Genomic DNA, 16,321 nt, shown 5'->3' on the forward strand with positions numbered 1-16,321 from the left:
AACTACACTCGCCCCCCTGCAGGACCTATACATCAGGAGGTGCCGATCCAGAGCCAGCAACATTATGGGTGACCCCTGCCACCCCAGCAACGGACTGTTCCAGCTGCTACGGTCAGGCAAACGCCTCCGCAGATAAAATAAATCTTATCTGGAATGTTTTTGCTTTTTATGGTTAAAATCCTCTCTTAGAGATCCTCGAGACTGTGCCCTCATTCAGCAGCAGTGTCAGGTCGACTGCGACGGCAGTTTCTTTGAGCGGGAAGAAACCGCTCCACCCACGTGGGTCCTGGACCAATCGGGCGTCAAGCGGGAGGTCGGAACCAATCATCCGACCCGGCGTGGGGACGCGGGCCAATCGGAGGTCGAGTGGGAGGTCGTAGCCAATCAATGGACCCCATGTGGGGGTGAGCGGCAGGAGCAAATCAGGACTTGCCGGCGACCAATCAGAGTGGGGAGCGTCGGTGCTTCCCCCACATGGGATCCGGACCAATCGGGTGTCGAGCGGGAGGTTGGTGCCGATCAATGGACCCCACGTGTGGGTGGAGCAGTAGGAGCAAATGAGGACGCGCCGGCGACCAATCGTAGCAGGGAGCATCAGCGCTCCCTTCACGTGGGGATGCAGGCCAATCGAGCGCCGGCGCTCCCCCCACGTGGGACCAGGAGCAATCGGGCGTCAAGCGAGAGGTTGGAGCTGAACACAAAATGGCAACCCTCCCCCAACCGTGCACGCGCAGATCCGGCGGCCATCCATTGGACCCAAAGCTCTCCTGCCTTCTCCTCCCCCACCTTCACCTCCCCCACCTTCTCCCCCCCCCCCCTTCTCCCCCCACTCACCCACTCCATCATGGATGGATGGATGGATGGATGGATGGATGGATGGATGGGTGGGTGGGTGGGTGGGTGGGTGGGTGGGTGGGTGGGTGGGTGGGTGGGTGGGTGGGTGGGTGGGTGGATGGATGGATGGATGGATGGATGGATGGATGGATGGATGGATGGATGGAAATCCTTGAGTTTTCAGTAGCGTGTTTAATGGAAAAAATATTTCAAAATCTGAATGCTACCCCTTTCCGCACAGAAGCAATGATAGATTTTAATGTGTTACCTTTCTTGTGTTAGGAGGATTCAGTCCTGTGGGGCATCGTTTTGCCAGACCGCCATCAGTCAAGCTAGAAACGGTATGACTTTCAAGATTTGCAACTGAGTAATCTCATTCATTTCAGCTTGTTTGTATCTTGTATTTTTTAAGCAGTTTTGTAGTCAAATGGATGTTTCATGATTATGACAAATAGGACATTCATTTCCTTGCAGTGATTGAAAAGGACATGCTAATTACATGTACGGTGTTATACACGCAGCTAGTTTTTATAAAATTCATTTGTGTCATGTTTTATATTTCCTTTTGGAGAAAATGTAATTTCTGTTTAGATCTGACTATTCACTTAGCTTTGTTCACCAGCTTATCCTCACTAGTCTCCATGGATTAATGTTTTAACAAAGTTATTTTTCTTATCCGTATCCTCCTTTCTATATTACCCACAATTAATGAACCAGATTTGATAAGGGAACTCAAGGTAAAGGAACCATTCGGAGGTAGTGTCCATAATATCATATCATATCATATATATACAGCCGGAAACAGGCCTTTTCGGCCCTCCAAGTCCGTGCCGCCCAGCGATCCCCGTACATTAACACTATCCTACACCCACTAGGGACAATTTTTACATTTACCCAGCCAATTAACCTACATACCTGTACGTCTTTGGAGTGTGGGAGGAAACCGAAGATCTCGGAGAAAACCCACGCAGGTCACGGGGAGAACGTACAAACTCCTTACAGTGCAGCACCCGTAGTCAGGATCGAACCTGAGTCTCCGGCGCTGCATTCGCTGTAAAGCAGCAACTCTACCGCTGCGCTACCGTGCCGTGCCGTGATAAGTTTTAATCTGCAGTTTGAGAGGGAGAAGGTAAAATCAGAAGTGTCAGTATTGCAGTTGAATGCAGTTGGCATGAGGGAGGAGCTGGCCAAATCTGATTGGAAAGGGACCCCTGCAGGGATGACGGTGGAACAGCAATATCATCATATCATATCATATATCTACAGCCGGAAACAGGCCTTTTCGGCCCTCCAAGTCCGTGCCGCCCAGTGATCCCCGTACATTAACACTATCCTACACCCACTAGGGACAATTTTTACATTTACCCAGCCAATTAACCTACATACAATAGACAATAGACAATAGGTGCAGGAGTAGGCCATTCAGCCCTTCGAGCCAGCACCGCCATGCAATGCGATCATGGCTGATCACTATCAATCAGTACCCCGTTCCTGCCTTCTCCCCATACCCCCTCACTCCGCTATCCTTAAGAGCTCTATCCAGCTCTCTCTTGAAAGCATCCAACGAACTGGCCTCCACTGCCTTCTGAGGCAGAGAATTCCACACCTTCACCACCCTCTGACTGAAAAAGTTCTTCCTCATCTCCGTTCTAAATGGCCTACCCCTTATTCTCAAACTGTGGCCCCTTGTTCTGGACTCCCCCAACATTGGGAACATGTTATCTGCCTCTAATGTGTCCAATCCCCTAATTATCTTATATGTTTCAATAAGATCCCCCCTCATCCTTCTAAATTCCAGTGTATACAAGCCCAATCGCTCCAGCCTTTCAACATACGACAGTCCCGCCATTCCGGGAATTAATCTAGTGAACCTACGCTGCACGCCCTCCATAGCAAGAATATCCTTCCTCAAATTTGGAGACCAAAACTGCACACAGTACTCCAGGTGCGGTCTCACCAGGGCCCGGTACAACTGTAGAAGGACCTCTTTGCTCCTATACTCAACTCCTCTTGTTACGAAGGCCAACATTCCATTGGCTTTCTTCACTGCCTGCTGAACCTGCATGCTTCCTTTCATTGACTGATGCACTAGGACACCCAGATCTCGTTGAACTCCCCCTCCTCCTAACTTGACACCATTCAGATAATAATCTGCCTTTCTATTCTTACTTCCAAAGTGAATAACCTCACACTTATCTACATTAAACTGCATCTGCCATGTATCCGCCCACTCACACAACCTGTCCAGGTCACCCTGCAGCCTTATTGCATCTTCCTCACAATTCACACTACCCCCCAACTTAGTATCATCTGCAAATTTGCTAATGGTACTTTTAATCCCTTCGTCTAAGTCATTAATGTATATCGTAAATAGCTGGGGTCCCAGCACCGAACCTTGCGGTACCCCACTGGTCACTGCCTGCCATTCCGAAAGGGACCCATTTATCCCCACTCTTTGCTTTCTGTCTGTTAACCAATTTTCTATCCATGTCAGTACCCTACCCCCAATACCATGTGCCCTAATTTTGCCCACTAATCTCCTATGTGGGACCTTGTCGAAGGCTTTCTGAAAGTCGAGGTACACCACATCCACTGACTCTCCCTTGTCAATTTTCCTAGTTACATCCTCAAAAAATTCCAGTAGATTTGTCAAGCATGATTTCCCCTTCGTAAATCCATGCTGACTCGGAACGATCCCGTTACTGCTATCCAAATGCTCAGCAATTTCGTCTTTTATAATTGACTCCAGCATTTTCCCCACCACTGATGTCAGACTAACTGGTCTATAATTACCCGTTTTCTCTCTCCCTCCTTTCTTAAAAAGTGGGATAACATTTGCTATTCTCCAATCCACAGGAACTGATCCTGAATCTATAGAACATTGAAAAATGATCTCCAATGCTTCCACTATTTCTAGAGCCACCTCCTTAAGTACTCTGGGATGCAGACCATCAGGCCCTGGGGATTTATCAGCCTTCAGTCCCATCAGTCTACCCAAAACCATTTCCTGCCTAATGTGGATTTCCTTCAGTTCCTCCATCACCCTAGGTTCTCCAGCCCCTAGAACATTTGGGAGATTGTGTGTATCTTCCTCAGTGAAGACAGATCCAAAGTAACGGTTTAACTCGTCTGCCATTTCTTTGTTCCCCATAATAAATTCCCCTGCTTCTGTCTTCAAGGGACCCACATTTGCCTTGACTATTTTTTTCCTCTTCACGTACCTAAAAAAACTTTTGCTATCCTCCTTTATATTATTGGCTAGTTTACCCTCGTACCTCATCTTTTCTCCTCGTATTGCCTTTTTAGTTAACTTTTGTTGCTCTTTAAAAGAGTCCCAATCCTCTGTCTTCCCACTCTTCTTTGCTATGTTATACTTCCTCTCCTTAATTTTTATGCTGTCCCTGACTTCCCTTGTCAGCCACAGGTGTCTCTTACTCCCCTTAGAGTCTTTCCACCTCTTTGGAATAAATTGATCCTGCAACCTCTGCATTATTCCCAGGAATACCTGCCATTGCTGTTCTACCGTCTTCCCTGCTAGGGCCTCCTTCCAATCAATTTTGGCCAGCTCCCGCCTCATGCCTCTGTAATCCCCTTTGCTATACTGTAATACCGACACTTCCGATTTTCCCTTCTGCCTTTCCATTTGCAGAGTAAAACTTATCATGTTGTGATCACTGCCTCCTAATGGCTCTTTTACCTCTAGTCCCCTTATCAGATCAGGATCATTACACAACACTAAATCCAGAATTGCCTTCTCCCTGGTAGGCTCCAGTACAAGCTGTTCTAAGAATCCATCTCGAAGGCACTCTACAAACTCTCTTTCCTGGGGTCCATTTCCAACCTGATTTTCCCAGTCTACCTGCATGTTGAAATCTCCCATAACCACCGTAGCATTACATTTTTGACACGCCAATTTTATCTCCTGATTTAACTTGCACCCTAAGTCGAGGCTACTGTTTGGGGGCCTATAGATAACTCCCATTAGGGTCTTTTTACCCTTACAATTTCTCATTTCTATCCATACTGATTCAACATCTCCTGATTCTATGTCACCCCTTGCAAGGGAATGAATATCATTCCTTACCATCAGAGCAACCCCACCCCCTCTGCCCACCTGTCTGTCTTTTCTATACGTTGTGTACCCCTGAATATTCAGTTCCCAGCCCTGGTCCTCTTGTAGCCATGTCTCAGTGATCCCTACAACATCATACTTTCCCATGACTAACTGAGCCTCAAGCTCATCCACTTTATTTTTTATACTACGCGCATTTAAGTACAACACTTTAACTTCTGTATTTACCTCCCCTCTCACATCGTTCACAATTGGCCCTGCCCTTAATTTCTTTTCCGCTCTAGAACTTCTGTTCCCATTCTTCCGAGAGTCTTTTGCAATATCTCCTGTATTCCCTTTTACCTCATCTTCATATTCACAATTTGTTAACCCCTCCCCCCCACTACTTAGTTTAAAGCCACAGGTGTCACACTAGCAAACCTGCCTGCCAGAATGTTTGTCCCCCTGCTGTTAAGATGCAACCCGTCCCTTTTGTACAAGTCACCCCTAGCCCAGAAGAGATCCCAGTGGTCCAGAAATCTAAATCCCTGCTCTCTGCACCAGTCCCTCAGCCATAAATTCATACCTGTACGTCTTTGGAGTGTGGGAGGAAACCGAAGATCTCGGAGAAAACCCACGCAGGTCACGGGGAGAACGCAGGTGTTTCTGGGAATAATCCAGAAGATGCAGGATCATTTCATTCCAACGAGGAAGAAAGATTCTAAGGAGAGTAAGGTTCTAAGGAGAGTAAGGGGTGGCTGACAAGGGAAGTCAAGGACAGTATAAAAATAAAAGAGAAGACATATAACAAAGCAAAGATGAGTGGAAAGCCAGAAGAGTGGGCAACTTTTAAAGATCAACAGAGGGTAACTAAAAAGGCAATATGGGGAGAGAAGAAGTATGAAGGTAAGCCAGCCAAGAATATAAAGGAGGATAGTAAAAGCTTGTTTAGGTATGTGAAGAGGGAAAAATTAGTTAAGAAAAATGTGGATCCCTTGAAGATAGAAACAGGTGAATTAATAATGGGGAACAAGGAAATGGCAGACAAGTTAAACAGGTACTTTGGTTCGGTCTTCACTAAGGAAGACACAAACAATCTCCCAGATGTACTCGGGGACAGAGGACCTAGGATGACGGAGGAACTGAAGGAAATTCACAAGAAATGGTGTTGGGTAGGCTGATGGGTCCGAAGGCTGATAAATCCCCAGCGCCTGATGGTCTGAGGGTACTCAACGAGGTGGCTCTAGAAATTGTGGATGCATTGGTGATCATTTTCCAATGTTCTATAGATTCAGGATCAGTTCCTGTGGATTGGAGGGTAGCTAATGTTATCCCACCTTTCAAGAAAGGAGGGAGAGAGAAAGCTGGGAATTATAGACCAGTTAGCCTGACATCGGTGGTGGGGAAGATGCTGGAGTTGATTATCAAAGATGTAATAGCAGTGCATTTGGACAGTAGTAACAGGATCGGATCAACTCAGCATGCATTTACGAAGGAGAAATCATGCTTGACTAATCTTCTGGAATTTTTTAAGGATGTAACTAGGAAAATTGACAAGGGAGAGCCAGTGGATGTAGTGTACCTGGACTTTCAGAAAGCCTTTGATAAGGTCCCACACAGGAGATTAGTGGGCAAAATTAGAGCACACAGTACTGGGGGTAGGGTATTGACATGGATAGAAAATTGGTTGGCAGGACAGGAGTAGGGATTAACGGGTCCCTTTCAGAATGGTCGGCAGTGACTAGTGGGGTGCCACAAGGCTTGGTTTTGGAACTGCAGCTATTTACAATATACATTAATGATTTAGATGGAATTAAAAGTAGCATTAGCAAATTTGCAGATGACACAAAGCTGGGTGGCAGTGTGAACTATGAAGAAGTTGCCGTGAGGATGCAGAGTGACTTGGGCAGGCTGGGTGAGTGGGCAGATGCATGGCAGATGCAGTATAATGTGGATAAGTGTGAGGTTATCCATTTTGGAGGCAAGAACAGGAAGGCAGATTATTATCTGAAGAGTGTCAGGTTAGGAAAAGGGGAAGTACAACGAGACCTGGGTGTCCTAGTGCACCAGTCACTGAAAGTAAGCATACAGGTACAACAGGCAGTGAAGAAAGCTAATGGCATGTTGGCCTTCATAACGAGAGGAGTTAAGTATAGGAGCAAAGAGGTCCTTCTGCAGTTGTACAGGGCCCTGGTAAGACCAAACCTGGAGCATTGTGTGCAGTTTTGGTCTCCTAATTTGAGGAAGGACATTCTTGCTATTGAGGGAGTGCAGCAGAGGTTCACGAGGTTAATTCCTAGGATGGCGGGACTGTCATATGATAAAAGAATGGAACGACTGGGCCTGTATTCACTGGAATTTAGGATGAGAGGGGATCTTATAGAAACATATCAAGTTATTAAGGATTGGACACGCTAGATGCAGGAAACATGTTCCCGATGTTGGGGGGTCCAGAACTAGGGGCCACAGTTTAAGAATAAGGGGTAGGCCATTTGGAACTGAGATGAGGAAAAACCTTTTCACCCAGAGAATTTGTTAATTTGTGGAATTTCTCTGCGTCAGAAGGCAGTGGAGGCCGATTCACTGGATGCATTCAACAGAGGGTTAGATAGAGCTCTTAGGGGTGGCGGAATCAAGGGGTATGGGGTGAAGGCAGGAATGGGGTAATTATTGTGGATGATCAACCATGATCACATTGAATGGTTGGGCTGGCTCGAAGGGCCGAATGGCCTACTCCTGCATCTATTGTCTATGTATCTATGTAATTGTTTCTTTCCAACTCTGCTACATTTCTTTCCCAGTGCTAGTGTTAAATTATTTCAATTTTCTCTTTCTGGCACTGTATTTCTGCAGTTATATGCCAGCTTGTCTTTACTGCAGTGTAATGTGTACTGTAACACTTGCTTCTGCTGCTTCCTTAAACACTTTAAGTAATTGATTTTTCTTGTGTTAGGTCCAGTACAGATTTTCCCTCTATTTGTTCCAACTGCAGAATTAACTGAACAGGAATTGTTATGAAGGATTTGAACTTACAGTCTATTCATCTTTAAATTTAAGTAATCTTTTTCTCACCATAAAGTTCCTAATAAACTTTGTGTTCCTGAAGGGCTTTTCTGTTCCTGAAGTTTAAAGTAGTTAAGCTCATCGAGTCATACAACAGATGCCTTATCTGCACAGTCCCACCTGCCTGCATTTGGCTCATATCCCTCCAAGCCTTTCTTATCCATGTTCCCGTCCAAATATCTTTTAAATTTTATTATTGTACTTGCCGTGACTACTTCCTCTGGCAACTCATTTCCGATATCTATCACCATTTATGTGGAAAAAGTTGCCCCTTCGGTTCCCATTAAATCCTTCCCCTCTCACCTTGAACCTAGTTCTTGATTCCCCAACCTTGGGAAAAAGTCTGTGCATTCATTCTATCTATTCCCCTCATGAATTTACACACTTCTATAATATTACCCCTCACCCTCCTGTGCTCCAAGGAATACTGTCCTAGCCTGTCGTGTAGAATGATTCCTGACAACATCAAGACTTCTCTGCACACTTTCTAACTTAATGGCATTGTTCCTAGAGCAGGTGCTGCTGCAAAACTAAACACAATACTTCAAATGCAGCCTCACCAATGTCTATGATTGTAACATAACTTCCCAACTTCTATACTCTAAATTTCCTGAGTGATGAAGTTCAGCATGCTGAAAGAAATAATCAAAGAAAATTGTCATGAAAAAATTGATATAAAGAAATTGAATGACATTAAAGGGAAGAAAATCAAGATAAGTTTGCATAATACCATTATCAATGTAAACTGCTGCACATGAACTCTGACAAAAAAAAACAGAATTTGTCAGGCACATATTAACAGATGAGATGTAGATTTTAAGAGTTCCTAAAGGAAGAGAGAAGTTAGGAGAAGCAAAAAGGTTAAAAAATGGAGTTGAGAAGCTGGGGTTTAGACAATAGATGACATTGGTGGAGCAATAAGCTTTGTAATTCTAAAATTGTTGAGGTGAAGAGATGTTGGAAGTTGAAGCACTGGGGAAATCTCACAGATGTGGAAAAGCGAGACCTAGAAAACATTTTTAAAAGGGTGGAGATTTTAAAGTAGAGGCACTGGTGGATTGGGACTGAAACATCGAGGGAACGGATGGGAAAAAGGAGATAGTTCTGCTTTTATTAACTGTAAAAGGATCACCTTACCAGCATTCCCCTGTGTCAGGGGAAAAGTCATTGGCAGTGCTCCTCAAAACATCTTACCAATGGCCACAGAGCTGTTCCCCACATCGTAAAGTAAATTCCATTCATCGAAAGAATAGGTTTAGAGGGGTATGGACCAAACGCGGGCAGGTGGGACTAGTGTAGCTGGGACAAGTTGGCCGGCGTGGGCAAGTTGGGCTGAAGGGCCTGTTTCCAACTATGACTTTATGACTCTATATTCAGTATTTCCTCATTATTTGCCCTGCTCTTTGGTGGGTGACAAAAGTAGTGCATCTATTTAAGAAGGGCACAAAAGAAAAATCTGGGAAAGGTAGACCAGTAAGCATCTTATGTTACAGGGGAGGGTTCTGAGAGGTCAGAGAAACATGCACTTAAAAAGGCATCGGTTGATTAGGGAGGTTGGTTTTGTGCAGGGGAGATTGTGTATCATGATTTTGATGGAGTTCTTTCAAGATCGATATAGTTTATGGACCTCTGCAAGGACTTTGATAAGGTTCCTGATGGTAGGCTCCCCCAGAAAGTTAAACAAGGGATCCAGGAAGAGCTAGCCACAGGATTGTCTTTATGGTATGAAGCAGTAGGTGGTGGTAGAAGATTGTTTTTTAAACTGGAGGCCTGCGCATAGTGGTGTGTCTCAGGGATTAGTAACTAGACATTGAAATAGACTGAAGATGGTTATCCAGATTTACGGTGGGAACTTGATCAGCGAGACAAGTGGGCCAAGGAATGGCTAATGGAGTTTAAATCTGAAAGTATGAGATATTACATTTTGGGTAGTCAACCAGGGCAGAACCTTTATAGTGAACGGTAGGGTCCTGGGTGTGTTGTAGAGAAGAGGGGTTTTGGAGTACTTGTACACAGTTACCCTAAAATGTGTCACAGGGCGGTGAAAGAGCCTTTTGTCATGTTAGAAAATTTATGAAGATCTTGTCAGGGCCTGAGGGCCGGAGCTACAGGAAGAGGTTGGGGAGATGAGGACTTAATTCCTTGGTGTGCTGGAGGCTGAGGGATAATCTTATAGAGATGTATAAAATCATGAATCAAATAGGTGGAGTGCAGTCTTTTTCCAGGGTTGGAGAATCAAGTGCCAGTTCCCATGTTTTTACAGACTTTTTTAGGCTGTGGGCCTTCCTGACAAGGTCGGGATATTTTCCCATTCTCAGTTACGCTTGAAAAGGTGACGGTAACCTGCTGCCTTGGACTATAGGTGTCTCTTTCGTGGAGGTACTTCTGTTGAGTAGGACATTTGATCTAATGAATGGTAATATATTTCCAAGTTAAGATGGTGTGCTACCTGGAGGTGAACCTGCAGGTTGTGATGTTTCAATGAATTTGTACAGACGCACCGCCAGAAATCTCAAAATGTATTAAATTGGTCAAACACCATTTCTCTTGGATGATTCAGCCAAAAAAAATCCCAGTACTGGTGTCAGTCCTGCATGAGCTGAATTATACACGCTTTGAAAACGTGCATTCAACTCTGAATTGCTGGACTAGATCGTAATTGTAATTTTGGTGTGGTTCAGGTCTTAATCTAGAGATAAAGATGTAGAATCTCCGAGAGTAATAGTTTGGACTTTGTTGCTCAAACTCCCCAAGAGCAACCTTATTGCATGTTCTATGTTTTTGGTTCCAACATGTCCCATCAGTAAAGCATTGAATTGGAAACTGGTAAAGAACTCCTGATAGATCTGATGACCATAAAACTTTCAGCAGTCAGTCAACGCACTGATAAGGCTACAGTCTTAAATATAAATTGAAGATTGGCTATTTGAAAATGTAACTATTTGTTTATTTTGCACTTTAACTGTGGACTGTCTACTCAAACCTTGGAGCAAAGAGTGAAAGTAAACATTTACGAACGAGAGGGGAGTGTACTCCCAACTCTGCAAAGATTTCAATGTCAAAACTAACACGGAAGCTGTGATCATAACTCAGAAAGGCCTTGACAAATAGTCCTGACATCATCAATGTGCTCATCGGGCTCGTGTGTTCATGGCTCTCCTGCCTCTCTCTTCTGTGTTCATTGCTCTCCTCAATGTGGGAAGATGTAACTGGCCAGTAGTCCAAATCTGTCCTAGGTTCAGGAAGCTTCCTTTGATCACAGTCATTGAGTGAGAATTGTGGGAGAGTTTCTCAGGAATAGCCAACCTGGCAAGGGAAGAGTGAAATATTTTAGATACGCCCTCGATCTCCAGATCAATTCAAGGAAACTAAACAGTTATAAACATAATTAGTTTAATGGGCATGGGATAAACTGCAAATGTAATTTCCAGGCAATGGGTCTGTCAGAATCTGGCCCAATATCATCGGCGCAAAACTGGAGGAAGATGACTACCATTCATCCAATAAATTTGTAGTAACTGGCATGTCACTGACTATAAAAATATGTTATTTGCATATTCTAAGGTGCAATATTTTACATACAGCTGTGTTTACATGTTTCCTCTTTGCTTATTCATTCAGGTGCTTGCAAGATATATTTTCTAAAATATGAAAATAAATTAATAGGTTTCAAGTTACCAGTGTAATTAAATATATTTTCGCACTAATGAAGAGTGACAAGCTGTAGCTTTTCTGTTTTCAGCATCTTGAAACACATATTTTGGTTGGAGACATTTCAACGTGAAGGAATTATTTTCACTGGAAAAAAAATTAATGTGCACTGTCCAATGTTATTTTAATGGTAATGGTAACAAAAATACCATCATTATCCTTTCCTTTAGACTGTACAGCTACAGTGCGGAAACCGGCCCTTTGGCCCATGGAGTCCGCGCCGAGCAGTGATCACCTCGTACACTAGCACTATCTTACACACCAGGGACAATTTACAATTTTACTGAAGCCAATTAATCTACAGATCTGTAGGGTTTGGAATGTAGGAGGAAACTGGAGTACCCAGAGAAAACCCACACAGGCACAGGGAGAACGTACAAACTCCATACAGACACCACCCATAGTCAGGATCGAACCCATGTCTCAGACAACTCAACCGCTACACCACTCTGCCAGCCCCTTCTCTTCCCCATTCCCTCTCCAAGAACTGGCTTTCCTTGATGGTAAGAAAACCGCTGTAACTGATCTTTTGTTGTTCTACGCCTATCCCTGTGAGGAGCCCATCAAATTCAAAGTAGAGTAGCTAAGAAAATGTAAACAGCAGCTTGCTGTCTCCAACTATAGATGTGATTTCTTGCAAATTACAGATGAGCTGTCAATTTCAAAATCAACAGAATCCTAACTACACATTCTCTTTGCAGTTAGAAATGTTGATTAAGTTGGTAATATTTATAGAGTTTGGCTTTGATTTGTTGAGGATGCCATTTTATGATTAAAAGACGAGATATATGTCGTGGGAATAAAGGCATAGACTATTTTCTTCTTTTTTTGTCACTTTGATCTTTATTGCTTTTATGCATACACAAATAAAACACACATGTATGAAACTTACCACAGTGCAGCTTACAATTAATGATGCAGTATACAGAACTATTTTCGTATTAAAACATTTTCCAATAACTTACATTATTGTCAATAAAATTATACAGTGTTTATGTCTTTATTTCTATACCTAATCCATTTTTCCCATTTTCTGTTAAACTCGTCTTCTTTCACTCTTAGACTATTTTCTAAATGGGGAGCGAATCCAGAAATTGGAGGTGCAAAGGAACTTGGGAGTGCTGGTGCAGGATTTCAGGATTAAAAGTTAATTTGCAAGTTGAATCGGTAGTAAGGAAGGCAAACACAACGCTTGCATTTATTTGAAGAGGAATAGAAATCAAAAACAAGGATGTAATGTTGAGGCTCCTAAGGTGCTGGTCAGGCCACATTTGGAGTATTGTGAGCAATTTTGGGCCCCGTATCTGAGGAAGGATGTGCTGGCACTGGAGAGGGTCCAGAGGAGGTTTATGAGAATGATCCCTGGAATGAGTGGGTTAACATATGATGACTGTTTGACAGCACTGGGCCTCTACTCGCTAAAGTTTAGAAGGATGAGAGGGAACCTCATTGAAACTTACTAAATAGTGAGTGGCCTGGATGGCCTTTGTACCCTTTCCAGCCAAATACCAATCCAACTCAATTTGCAAGTTCACAGATGACACCACTGTAGTGGGCCTGATATCAAATAATGACGAGATGAAATACAGGAAGGAGATTGAGAACGTGGTAACCAACCACTGCTTTCTCAATGTCAGCAAGACAAAGGAGATTGTGATTGACTTCAGGAAACAAGGTACGCCAAAGTAGAGATGGTCGAAAGCTTCATGTTCCAAGGAATAAATGTCACCAGCATTTTGTCCTGAACCAGCCACATCGAAGCATTGCCAACAAAGTGCACCAATAGACAGACTAGTGACGGACATTTACTATAAACCCACTGACTCGCACAGCTATCTGGACTACACTTCTTCCCACCCGGTCCCCTGCAAAAAGTCTATCCCCTACTCCCAATTCCTCCATCTACGCCGCATCTGCGCCCGGGATGAGGTGTGTCACACTAGGGCTTCCGAGATGTCCTCGTTCTTCAGGAAACGGGGCTTCCCCTCCTCCATTATAGATGAGGCTCTCACTAGGGTCTCTTCTACAACCCGCAGCTCCGCTCTTGTTCCCCCTCCCCCCCACTCGCAACAAGGACAGAATCCCCCTCGTTCTCACCTTCCACCCCACCAGCCAGCGAATCCAACATATCATCCACCAACATTTCCGTCACCTACAACAGGACCCCACTACTGGCCATATCTTCCCATCCCCTCCCCTCTCTGCGTTCCGCAGAAACCGCTCCCTCCGTAACTCCCTGGTCCACTCGTCCCTTCCTACCCAAACCACCCCAACCCCGGCACTTTCCCCTGCAACCGCACGAGATGCAACACCTGTCCCTTTACCTCCCCCCTCAACTCCATCCAAGGACCCAAACAGTCTTTCCAGGTGAGACAAAGGTTCACCTGCACCTCCTCCAACCTCATCTATTGCATCCGCTGCTCTAGAAGTCAACTTATTTACATCGGCGAAACCAAGAGCAGGCTCGGCGATCGCTTCGCTGAACACCTGCGCTCGGTCCGCATTAACCAAACTGATCTCCCGGTGGCAGAGCACTTCAACTCCCCCTCCCATTCCCAGTCTGACCTTTCTGTCATGGGCCTCCTCCAGTGCCATAGTGAGGCCCACCGGAAATTGGAGGAACAGCACCTCATATTTCGCCTGGGCAGTTTGCAGCCCAGTGGTATGAACATCGACTTCTCCAACTTTAGATAGTTCCTCTGTCCCTCCCTTCCCCTCCTCCTTCCCAGATCTCCCTCTATCTTCCTGTCTCCACCTATATCCTTCCTTTGTCCCGCCCCCCTGACATCAGTCTGAAGAAGGGTCTCGATCCGAAAAGTCACCCATTCCTTCTCTCCCGAGATGCTGCCTGACCTACTGAGTTACTCCAGTTTTTGTGAATAAATCGATTTGTACCAGCATCTGCAGTTATTTTCTTATACTAAAGTGCACCAATGCCTCTACTTCCTCGGAAGGTTTAGGATATCCCCAACAACCCTCACCAACTTCTACAGATGTGCCATAGAAAGCATTTTATCGGGATGCATCACAGCATGGTTCGGGAACAGCTCCATCCAAGACCACAAGAAATTGCAGAGAGTTGTGGACGTAGCCCAAGCCATCACACAAATCAACCTCCCTTCCATTGACTCTACACTTCATATGGCCTTGGCAATCTGTAGAAATCATTGAGAGTTGTTGGGGACATGCTGAATTTTCAAAGCCATTGAAGCAAGTAAAGGCTTTGCTGTGCTTTCTTGGCCATTGCCTCGATATGGCTGGTCCAGGTCTTGAGTCTGAAGAAGGATCCCGACCCAAAACATTACCTATCCATGTTCTCCAGAGATGCTGCCTGACCCACTGAGTTACTCCAGCACTTTGTGTCATTTTCTGGTTCTCTTGTTCGTCCAGTTTTTAATGAAGTGTTTCAACTTGAAACTCTTTACATAGATGCTGCTTGAATGATGAATGTTTTCAGCATTTTCTATTTTTATTTCAGACTTGCAGCTTCTACAGTTTTTGTTATTTTCATTCTCTGCATTTCATTTCCCGGGCTTTCTTTCTGTTGCTCTCACGGCAGCAGAATATTCCTCATCATTGTTTCAGCCCGGCCACAAAAAATAGATTCAACAGTTGAAATATGCAGTCACAACCTTAGGTGAGATCTCAAAAGCCAGCCAACTTTAGGTTTCACTTGCAGCATTTGGTTACCACCAGTGCAGAAGCCATCCTTGCCGCAGTGGCTTGAACATTTATATCCAGATCTACTAGGTTGTTGCGGTTCTTCAGACGTCTGCAAAGTAGTCAAAACATCTTTCCAATGTCCACGGTCATACAGTGCCCTTGCACCTGTCCAGCTGGCCAGAAAATTGCTTTCTATTTCTGGCAGTCAGTGTTTCATTCACAAAGGCAGGATTTTCGCTAAACATTATTCTTTGAAAAGCAAGATCTGAATATGCACAGCTTCCAGGATCTGCATCCGACAACACATCTAAGCATACCCATGGATCTAGCTGTTTTCACGGTGTTTCTCTTCTCAGTATTTTAACCACACTCATGGTGGCTGTCAAAGACTGTGGCATTACTTAAAGAATTAGTTTTGCCTTTGGGTTTCTTAACATCTACCACATAATATTTTTAAGAATTTCTTATGTATTCCTTTGAGATGTAGATCTGTGGAAAATAGTAGCAATCAAGGATGTTTGTGGCTGATGCATCATAAACCCTTAGCCACGTCATTACTTACGACCTAATGTGGTTAAATACTCCTGACTGTTACCTTGTTGATCCCTGATTAATACATGGTTGTAAAAAAACACAAGTCCGTTTTGTTCGTGGTAGTGAGTCATATCGCAATTGCCAACCCAGGCACACACTAGCTCTCAGCTGAAACTACTCAGATTAATTTTAAGTGATAGTACTTATTGTGAGTAAGCACTTCCACTTCTGGAGGAATTCCTGGAATTATGTACCTATGATGAAGCAGCACTAAAGGAAAATTAAAATTAGTTCAAGAGAGAAAAGAATTAATGGGGTAGATGAGAGAGATGTTACTGGGCAAAGAGAAAGACAAATGAGAAAGAAATACAAATACCATGCGTCATTGGAAAAAAAGCAACGATAACTTAAAGAAGGAAGGATCACTCAATTGACAGGGGGAGAAGGATCTAGAAATAAAACTGC

At 44.2% G+C, this 16,321-nt stretch overlaps 1 protein-coding gene across 7 annotated transcripts in view; it reads left to right on the forward strand.

Annotated features, from left to right (window-relative positions):
• Window positions 1-16,321, forward strand: part of ahi1 (Abelson helper integration site 1) — a 178,849-nt gene that overhangs the window by 142,935 nt on the left and 19,593 nt on the right. For 5 of the 7 annotated variants that reach the window (XM_078399754.1, XM_078399759.1, XM_078399758.1 and 2 more), the window contains one exon: window positions 1,117-1,175. The exons of 1 other annotated variant lie outside the window; for it this stretch is intronic. In XM_078399754.1, the coding sequence (XP_078255880.1) occupies window positions 1,117-1,175 (59 nt within the window). The remainder of the gene's footprint in view (window positions 1-1,116; window positions 1,176-16,321) is intronic. One more of the 7 variants, XM_078399757.1, reaches the window with a different exon arrangement.

Source organism: Rhinoraja longicauda, chromosome 5 (assembly GCF_053455715.1).
Source record: "Rhinoraja longicauda isolate Sanriku21f chromosome 5, sRhiLon1.1, whole genome shotgun sequence".
Taxonomy (NCBI): domain Eukaryota; kingdom Metazoa; phylum Chordata; class Chondrichthyes; order Rajiformes; family Arhynchobatidae; genus Rhinoraja; species Rhinoraja longicauda.